Source organism: Chrysochloris asiatica, unplaced genomic scaffold, assembly GCF_000296735.1.
Source record: "Chrysochloris asiatica unplaced genomic scaffold, ChrAsi1.0 scaffold00015, whole genome shotgun sequence".
NCBI classification, from domain to species: Eukaryota; Metazoa; Chordata; class Mammalia; order Afrosoricida; family Chrysochloridae; genus Chrysochloris; species Chrysochloris asiatica.
Genome location: NW_006408533.1, coordinates 11,983,070 through 11,993,935, shown reverse-complemented (window position 1 = coordinate 11,993,935; position 10,866 = coordinate 11,983,070). Strand labels below are relative to the sequence as shown.

Sequence of the window (10,866 nt, the reverse complement as noted above, 5' to 3'; positions counted from 1 at the left end):
CAAAGGCTCCAGTGTATTAATTTAATATATATACCTGAATATTAAGATGAAAGCAATTTTCCATTAACTGCCAGTGGCCTCATTTGTTACACTCAGCCCTAGAGGGCCTCGAACCTCTGACTAGTCTTACACGGTCTGCAACACAAGTTAACTGGGATGTCCATGGAATGAAGATCCTAAGTCTTCAAAGGAAAGAATCAAATCTCTGAGGTGTTTAGTTGCACATAGCTGCCTCAGCAGCTTCTCTCTCTTCTTTTTGTCATTGTTGCAGTATATCTGTCACACAACTCTTTTGCCAGTCTAACATTTTACAGATGTGCAACTTATTGAAAGCAGTTACATCAGTTGACTGTGCAGCTCTACCCCTTAATCAGTGATTTTTCCACCACTGTAAACCAAGTCAGTATTCCATAAGCGGTAATGCCCTCCACCCTCCCTTCTCCCTTCTGCCCCAGCTAGCCAATAATAAACTTTGGTCTCTGTACATTTGCCTGTTCATGCTTTTTTATATAATTGAGGCCAAAGAATATCTGCTCGGTTGTGATGACTTACTTCACTCAGCATGATGTCTTCTAGCTCCCTCCATATTGTGGCATGTATCAAGACTTCATTTCTCTGAAACTTTTCATACTATTTCTTTATTGATGGTAAAACTGTTGTTAGATGGCAAGCAGTCATTCTGTCCGTTAGGAAATGGGTTTGGCTATAACTGAGATGCAACTACAGTGTATTAGACACAGGAGTCTGTATGTTCCATGTAAGAGAAATGTATCAGGTTTCTGAGACTGGAGCAGACAGCTCCATCTTCCCCCCTGTGGAGTGGCTGGTGGGTTTGAACTGCTGACCTTGCGGTTAGCAGTCCAGTGCTTATCATGAAGTACCACTAGGATTACGGCCTTGGAAACCCTATGGAACAGTTTTACTCTGCCCTGTAGGGTTGCTATATTTGGTATTTAACTTGATGGCAGTAGGTTTGGTTTTGTTGTTGTTGTTAAGTACCATGGAGTCGGTTCCAGACTCATAGTGACCCTGTACAGAGTTTCTGAGGTTGTAAATCTTTATAGGAGCAGAATGCCTCATCTTTCTCCTGTGGAACAGCTGGTAGTTTCAAACTGCTAACCTTGAGGTTGGCAGCCTGACTTGTAACCACTACACTACCAGAGCTCCAGGGTTTGGTTTGGCATATCCCAATTTCACTTCTCTTTATCTCTCCAATATAATAACATCACAACTTACGTTTAACAGTATTAATTGTTATTTTGGAGTCCTGTTGTGGCACCATAGGATAAAAACTGGACTTCTAACCACAAGGTTGAGGGTTTATACCCACCAGTCACTCCTTGGAAACCCTAGACATGGTTGCTGAGTCAGAACTGACTCAATGGCACTTAACAGCAACAACAATTGTTATTTTAAAATAATAACAACAACAAAAAGGTTTTCTTTTCCCGTGTCAAGTAGTGGTAATTACAATCGTTTTGTGAAACTTTTTACCAATGTTACTTATTAACTATTTCCCCTCCATTTTCTGATTGTTCTATGCATTTATCACTGTCTTTTCCCTGACCTCCAAAGGCACATGTGTTTAGGGCACTAAGAGACTTAGCAATTCCCATGCCATTGTCTTCTCTCTTCTGGGATAGTTTTGGGACATGTGATGAGCAATCTGCTTGCTTTTTCTGTATATGGGCTGTTTATTTCTCTCTCAGGAGTTTTAGGGTCTTTTTGTATACTGAAGTTTTATGTAATCTTGCCTTTCAGTTCTACAAATTATTACTATATTGTTTCTTTGGCCACGTCTCTTTCTGCTGTTTTCTTTTTCTGTTTCTGGAAATCCCATTGTTTGAATTTTGTAACTTCTAAAGGAATCATTTAATTTTATTATCTTATTTGTTTGTTTTTCTATTCATGTTTTTTCTTTTCTTGGTTTGATTTTCTTCTAGCCTTTATTCTTCTTTTCTCTCTCTAAATTTTTGCCAACTTATTTTTAGTTTTTAAGAACTCTTTCTGCATTTGATATTTTTCTTTTCTTACTGCATTCCTGAAATAAGAATGCCCTGTCTTCCTTCAAATGAAACAAAGAAAAAACCCAGGATAAGTTATATTATTAAGCAGTAAGATCTATTTATTGGTTGATGAAAATAAGTAACTCTAATATATAAATCAATGAATTTGACCAAGAGCTATGATAAAATTAGTAACAATAAATAGTCATTTTGTCTATTTCTTTGAGAGTGACAGAAACTGAACTCATGCTTGGAGTATTAGCACCTACTTCTATCAAAATAGGAATTTTCCATAAAAATAACCTTTTGAAATGTAACTTCAGATTTGATATATGACAGTTGTTTAAAAAGTATTTACTAGTGTTCCAGTTCATACATTGTTGTTGTTAAGTGCCATCAAGTCGGTTCCGACCCATAGCGACCCTGTACAGGGTTTCCGAGGGTGTAAATCTTTACGGGAGTAGAAAGCCTCATCTTTCTCCCGCGGAGCGGCTGGTAGTTTCGAACCGCGTACCTTAAGGTTCGCAGCCCGATTCGTAACCACTACGCTAACAGAGCTCCTTCCAGTTCATACATGCATAGGTTTATTATAAACAAAATGTTTAAGCACATCTCTGTGATCAGTGGATGACTGAAGAGAGATTCTCTCAGTGTAATACATTTGTCTTAGTTTCTTTAGAGTGCTTTCAAAAACAAGGTTCAATCAAAACAGTGGCTTTGAAGGGATCTGCTGGGCCAATTAAATTCAAGCCAGAGAGGTTAGTTCAGAAGGTCATGCTGACTGTTTTTGGGGATCCCAAAGGGACAATCTCAACAGATTTTTTGAAAGACACAGCTCTATTAAGGCTAATTATAAGGAAATTTTTGGAAAGTTGCAAACTTATTTGGTGAGAAAAAGTCCAGGAAAGATATGCTGAGAATTTTTTTTCCTCCCTTCTCGTTCTTCAAGGATAACAAAGGCTGTCCTATGAGAATTTCATTAGAAAATCCTACCCCATCCCCTTACATCCTTTATGGTTCCCCACATTAAAAACAAAACAAAACATTGAAAAGGAACACAGTTTGAGTCCCTCAAGGATGCCAAAATTACTATTTTGATGTGGTATAAATCCAAGAATGAAGAATTCTTCAGGGAACGGTTGGAGAGATGGAAACACCACCTTCAGAAGTATGTAGACCTAGATGCAGGGCATATTGAAAAGCAATAACTTTACATTTTCACATTTTTGTTTAATAAATATTGCCATGATTTTGTAGCACTCCTTTTTTTGGTATATCTAGATACATTTTTTTAAGGCATGATAAGGAAAGAATCAGAATCTTATTGGATTTTCCTATGCTATTTTAGGTTATGCTTGTTGGGTGCTCCAGTCGATTCCAACTCACAGTGGCCTCGTGTGACAGGGTAGAACTGCCCCCATAGAGCTTTCTTGATCATAATAATCTTACAGGCAAACTGCCAGGTCTTTTCCCCTGAAGTCAACGGGTGTGTTTGAATTACCCCCTTTCTGTTAGTTAGGTTACGATCTCAAACATTGTGCCACCTCTGCTCCTCATTTTATGTTTTGTTGTGTGTTGAGTTGGTTCTAACTCAAAGCAACTCTGTATTGGGTTTCAGAGAGCAGCTAGTAGGTTTAAACTGCTGATCTTGTGGTTATCAGTCCAGTGCTTAGCCTGCAGAGTCACAGGATCTTTAAAATATTTAGGTATGTATGGGTGAGACACAGGGTCTGGTTTTTGTCATCTTAATGAGTCCCCAAACATACAGAACAATCAATGTCCACTGAATAATTCCTTCTCCTTGGCTTGGAGGATTTTCCTTGTCATCTGTTCTCTGAGGCTTTTTTAGTGGGAAGTGTTGGGAGGGTTCTCTTACTGGGACTCTCACACTTCCTGCTGGAAGAGGATGAACTGTCTTAGCCGTTGTAGCATCATCAGCCCCTGTTTGTCATGGTGGGGTTTACTGGCAGTACAGTTACCTTAAAATCTTAACTGATGATCTGTCAAATTCATAACAGGGGTTTTCATGGGCTAGGAGTCCTTTAGAATTGGACCTTCTCCTTTGACTGTCTCTTCTCCTTGGTATTCGGCCAGAAACCTTTGCTATCCCCATAAACCTCTGCTTAGCAGCTTCTTCAGGGACTCAATTTTCTTTGGTTCTTCTCATAAAGTCTTTACCTACTTGCTAGGAGACTATCATTTTATCAATGGGTCGCAGGTAACTTTTTTTTTTTAATGTTTTATTGTGAATTGTGTGATAGTTTACATGGGAGAACATTAGTTTTGCATTCATCTTATCATATATCGTTTCATTGTCATGGTTACAATCCCCTCCATACATCATCAACCAACCTCAGGGTATACAGTATATACTACAAGCCTGCCCCCTGGTCATCAGCATACAGCCCCTCTCCCTCTCTGGGTCTAAAGTCCCCAACTGCTCCATCTCAGATATCACTGCTTCTCTGGGTAGGGTCCTGCTCTTCACTCTTTTCTCTTGATGGTCCCAGGGACCTCTGCTCCTAGACTAAAAAGGTAATCACTCCCCTCCTTGCTACAAAACATCGACCTTTGCATTTCCAACCCTCACAATCAGTTCTGATAACAATTATTTACTATTGTATCACAAGAGACCTATCTGCATTCCCTTTTATCAGCCCTGCCCAGACAGATTGGATACTACTCAGTGGAGATTCTACCTTCCTCCATGCCTTCTGGATCTAGGTTCCCTATTGAAAGCTTGTAAGCCAGTCACTTCTTGCCTTTGAAGCTCCCCCACTTTGGGTAGCCAAAGTCCAAGTTGCCCATCCCTGTCTACTCTGTGTATGGAGGGGTTGGGAATGAACGTTGCTGTAAAGATTTGTTTCCTCTTTTGAGCTTCTGTATCCATAGGTGTAGGTCAAATCCATCAAATTGTATCAGATTACTCTTTTTTTCCTCTTCTTTCTTCTTCTAGTTGAGCTCTGATCATGTAGTCATTGAAGCCAGGTCAAGTGGGTATTATCTACAAGTGTGGGTGTTCTTGTGCATATGCCCTCTCTTCTTATTGGCTGGACACTTCACTCTCCACTCTAGACCTCTGTGGCTATGTCACTGACTCTGGGCCCAAGAGTCCCCAGGTCCTGCCATATTATTGGCCAACCAGGTCTCCACCAGGGTTCACAGGAGTTCACAGGTAGCTTTTACAGTTCAACAAGGCACATGACTTTGACCTTCAGATCACTGGCAGACAAACTTCTCTTTTAAAATTCATAGATTTGTTCTACTGCTTTCTACCTCCTTTCATATAAGTTCGTAGAGATGCAAATCTGTTCTACCGCTGTAGCTGAATCCTAAAGACGGGAAGAAAACGTTACATATTCTGGTATCTTCATGTTTTCCTACAGTGACTAAGCTTTGTTCTCTATGAAGGTATGGTTTGTGAGGCAGTTGACAGGCACTTAATCAGCTGTTTCTATCTGTCATCTCTCTGTTACTGCTTATTGATCTCACTGTCTCAGTCTAGCTTCTTCTACGTCGTCAGAAACTGCCAGGTTGGGGTTCCCAGGCTTGCATCTCAGAACTTTGCTCCAGAAAGGGACAGTGACTTGAATTTTGTAGTGATAAGTCTAAAATTCTGAAGAAATACACCAGTGCTTATTATAACATTATTCACAATAACCCAAAAGTGGAAATAACCATAGGTATTTATCAACAAATGAACAGCTAAACAAAATGTGCATAGTCATGCATGGAATATTCTTCAAACCTAAAGAGAAGTGACAGCTTTATATATCTTATGATATAAATAGGCTTTAGAAACATCCTGTTGAGTGAGGTAAGTCAGATAACAAAATGACAAATACTATATGAAACATATAGAATTGGCAAATGCATACAGACCAAAGTTTATCAGGGGTTACCAAGAGGTAGGTAGGAAGGAGAAAGGGAGGGTTATTATTTACAGGAGCTGAGTTTCTGCTCATTGTGATGGAGACAGATAATGGTGACCAGTGCTCAACAGGATGGATGTAATCAGAGTCACCGACTTGTGATATGAAAATGGTTGAAGTGGCAAATGCTTTACTCTCTATATTTATATTTTTCCACAATAACAATTTCTTTAAAGTCCCAAAAAAGGCCTGATTGTCCAGTGTTGCATCAGGTGCTCATCTGTAAACCACTCACCCAGAACTACATTGATTGATTATTTATGTAGACCAGGGATTGCCCTAAGCACCTTGTGTACTTATTGAAATCTCAGAGCAACAATATGAGGTAGGCAGTAGCTATTACTACCTATATTTTACAGATGAGAACCTACATTGTGTCTTGCCCAGTATCACAAAGCTCGTAGGTGTCAGCTAAGGCACTTGATTGTCTTAAATGCGGTATCATTTGCTGAATCTAAAGATAAGAGAGTTAATGTAATAGTAGCTCCAGAGCTCTCCAAGGGTTGGGAGTAGGCTGTCCTGGTGCTACAGTGGGTAAATCTCAGTTTTTTAAGGTGTAAGATGATGAGAATGCATTGTTCCCACCACTCTCGTGTATAGCTGCTAGGAGCCGCACAAGGTGACTATTTCCTAGGAGACTCGCTGGTGCGCTTTCACACGCTCCGTTTGGTCTGGCTCTGCTTGGGGGAATGATGGGAGCAGGTTCCTGAAGCCTGAGTGTACGGTTATAAATAAGCCTGCTGTGTGTGCATGATAAGGGCATGCTGCTCTCTAGACTTGTCCCCAGGGTTCCCTCGGGAAATCAGGCTGAAGGGAGCAGGTTTGGGGCAGTGATTGGGAGAGTAACTACTGCAGCTGCCGTTTGCCTGTCCTAGTAATTGCTTTTAAGAACTCTGTAGATGGCAGATTGTAAGGGCATCTCATTATGTTAGTGACATTTTACGCAAGGAACACTACAAACGACAAGGTTCTTGTTGTAATTTTTTGTCTCTCTCTCCAAGATTATCCTGAAGGCAATAATTCAAGTGACTATCTTGTTCAAACAACAACATATCTTCCGGACAACTTCACATATTTACCATACCTTCCCTGTCCAGAAAAACTGCCTTATATGCGTAAGTGTAATCTAATTTTGACTTAACCATTCACTTGCATTATAATGAAATAACAATCAAAGTCACATGATTTGGACACATCAGGAGCAGATGATTACCTTGAAAGCTAGTGTTCATATAACTGGATCTGTTTTGCAAGGGTGGGGGTGCTGGCACAAGCATTTGGTTTGTTACGTGGGAGAGAAACTGAGAAGCTGAAGAAAAATACAAAAGAAAAAATGTTCAACATCCATGTTTCTCTCATTCAAATTTAAAAACTAATACTTTGATTTGCTTTCAAATTAAAGCTTAAAGCAGTATTCAGGAGGATAATTAATGTGTAGTCTCCTTTTGAATATATTAGAGTATTATGTTGTTGTTAAGTGCTGTCGAGTTGGTTCATTAGAAATTATAGATACAGCTAAAATCCTTTAGACCATTATCCTAGATACTAATTCTTCATCCCTTCCCCAGAAATTACCTCTGGTGTGAGTTTGGCTTGTATTCTTATAGATTATTTAAAATATGTTTTTATTTTAAACAAATAGATGGCTGGATAGGTAGAAAAGATGTAGCATTTTGAAAGCTTAAAGATTTTATATAAAACAGTCTTATATTTCATTGTCTAACTTTCTTTTTATTACTTATCTTTTTTTTTTTTTAACCCCCAGTGATACAGTGAGTAAGCCCTTGACTGCTAACCAAAGCTTGGCTGTTCGAAAATACCCAGCTGCTTTGCTGGAGGAAGATCTGGCAATCTGGTTCCTTAAAGATTGTTATTGTTGATGGTTCCCACTCATATTGTGATTCGTTCCCACTCATAGCAACCTTTGTATAGAGTTTCTGAGGCTGCGAATATTTGCAGGAGCAAAAAGTCTCATCATTCTTCTGCAGAGTGGCTGGTGGGCTCAAACTGCTAACTTTGTGGTTCGCAGTCCAATGTTTATCCTACAGAGCCCTCACACTCCTACCCATAAGGATTACATTATAGAAAACTCTATGGGGCAATTCTATTCTGTCACATCGGGTCACCGTGACTCTAAATACCCTCCAGGGTACTACTTAGCAACATCCGTGCTAATATATATTTGTTGGTGTTGTTGCTAAGTGCCGTTGAGTTGGGTCCAATCTTTAGTGACCTATATAGGGTTTCTAAGGAGCAACAGATGGGTTTGAGTTGCCGACTTTGTGGTTCTCAGTCCAGTGCTGATCCTACAGCACCACAACAGGAGTCTTTGCTAGTACATATAGATCTAATTTGCATAAATGAACTATATTTCACTTAATCATCCGTATTGATGAACTGTGTAGGTTGTTTCCCTCTTTTTTTTTTGCTGTCAGACAGTAGTGTTGCAAAGGGCTCCAGGTTACGGGTCTCCCTGTGCATGTATGTCCTAGAGGACCGCTGTCTTGAAGTAGAATTGCTGGGCAGAGGACTGCAGGTTTTCCAGATTCTCTCATGTCACTTTCCAAAGTAGCTGTACCAACATATATTCCCAACAGAAAAGCATGGCTATATACTTTGTCCAGGTTAACCACACTTGTGATTGATTGATTTTGTAATTTTTGCTAATCTGACAGATTAAAAAATGTTACCTCATTGTTTTAATTTCCCATTTTCCTCATTAAATAGATTTGACTCATTTGTTTGTGAGTTGTGGTTTTTTAAATTAGCTTTTCTGTGAATTGTTCAGTCATGTGCTTTATTAGTTCCTTATTGATTAATTAGGTTTTTGTATTGATTTGGAGTTTGTTATGTATATATTTTGATACTATTTATCTAATGCCTGCTATGTCTGCGATAAATATCTTAATTATAGTCCCCAGCATTTCTTTTCAGTAAAACTGTGTGCATTTTCGTTATGTTTATGGAGTCTTTTCTCGTGTCGTTAAGTGCTGTGGAGTCAGTTCTGACCCATAGCTGACCTTGTGGTTCAAACTGACCTTGCAGTCCAGCGCATTATTCTGCAGCGCCACATTTTAGAAGCATGGAATTATGATACTTTCAAGTGTATTGATAACTTTAAGATTTTTATGGTCTTAAATAAGCTTTCCTTCTCCTTAGACCATACAAATATTCTCCTTTAGTAACTTCTGTTGTTTGTAAGTGCCGCTGCATCAGTTCCCTTTGTGGGGTTTCCGAGAGCGGTTGGTGAATTTGAACTGCTGACCTTATGGTAAAATATATAGTAAAAAGAAAGCTGGCTTTGACTGTCTTCTAAGACTATAGTTCTCAGACTTTAGGGTATATCAGAATCACCTGGGTGGTCTTGATAACACTGGGTGCTGGGACCCACCCCCAGAGTTTCTGGCTCAGAAGAACAAGTTCCTAGGAGACGCGTATGCTAATGATGATTGTATACTTTGAAACCTTTTGATCTGGAGTAGAGGAACCCATCACTGGCTGCACAATGGAAGAGCCTGGGGAGCTTTTATGCTTCTGTGTCTAAGGCCAAAGTTTCTGGTAAATTGATCTGACATGGTGCCTGTTGTTATTGATAAGTGCCATCTAACTGGTCCCAACTCATAGCAACCTTGTATAGGGTTTCTGAGGAGCGCTTGGTGGGCTTGAACCACTGACCTGTGTGGTTCAAACCAACCTTGTGATTCAGTGTTTATCCTACAGCACCACACCAGGATTCCATAATTTTTCTGCACAATTTTTTTTCTCAGATGATTTTAATCTTGATGTTCGGTGAGAGAAAATAGAGCTCAGAGTTTTGCGGCTATGTGTGTCATTGCTTTGTTACTACAGCCTTGTTTTTCACAAAATGAATGTTGTATTTGTAATACTAAAACCATGGAGGAATGTTCTTGTTGAAATATTGATCACAGTAATTTCGTTTTCATAATTTGCATATTCTGAGGTTTAGAGTTTCTGGAAGTCTTACTGTTCTTGGTTTCATTGTCATGTTCTTAATTAGTGCATTTGAGTATTGATATTAAACATGGTTTAAGTGCATCTATCTACCAGGTCTTTATGGAAGCACGCCTCCTCTCTAATCCTATAATGAAATCCATTACCAAAGCAGACTGTTGCATCTTTCTCCTGCAGAACAGCTGGTGGGTTGAAACCATCGCCCTCTATAGTTAGCAACCCAGCACTTAATCACTGCACTACCAGGACTCTCATATTCTACATGTTGTTGCTTCTGTTAAGTGCCGTCAAATTGGTTTCAAGTCATAGCAACCCTGTTTAGGATTTCTGAGGACCAGCTGGTGGGTTTGAACCTCCAACTTGCAGCCAACAGTCCAGTACTTATCCCACTATGGAGCCACACCAGGACTCCATAGTTCACTGTAAATACCTTGCCATGCAGCTTACCGCCTATTGCTGGGTGTGTGGGTGCTACTGCTCCTTCTATCTGCTTCCCAGTCTTGCATTCTATTTCCTTACAAGAGAGGATCACACCGAAATGGCCAGCCACCTTTTCATTACAGATCACCCCATGGACTGCTGGCATTGGGTCCAGCACCAATCCCCTATCCATTTAGCTATGTCTAGGGTGACAAGTTTCCTCAGTAGAAAATATGACCGCATACAAGTATAGATAAGAACTGCTTAGAGAGGGACACCAGGTATAGTCAGAATCACATTGCATGAACCATCTAGGAAAACCACTTCACTGGTCATGTGACCTCTGCAAAGCAGAGCTTCAGTTTGTTGTCTGTCCAATGGGGACTGCAATACTGACATTGGAATGTTTTCAGGATAAAATGAAGCATAGAGCTTGACATTTGATAGATGTTAGTTTGAGTTCCCTTTTTTTATTCCCTACTCCTTAAGGAGCTCTGATAGCGTTGTTGTTGTTGTTGTCAGGTGCCATCGAGTCG

General features: G+C 39.8%; 1 protein-coding gene across 3 annotated transcripts in view; it reads left to right on the top strand.

Annotated features, from left to right (window-relative positions):
* B4GALT6 (UDP-Gal:betaGlcNAc beta 1,4- galactosyltransferase, polypeptide 6) overlaps positions 1–10,866 on the top strand; it is a 94,626-nt gene that overhangs the window by 42,239 nt on the left and 41,521 nt on the right. For all 3 annotated transcript variants that reach the window (XM_006835042.1, XM_006835043.1, XM_006835044.1), the window contains one exon: positions 6,940–7,053. In XM_006835042.1, the coding sequence (XP_006835105.1) occupies positions 6,940–7,053 (114 nt within the window). The remainder of the gene's footprint in view (positions 1–6,939; positions 7,054–10,866) is intronic.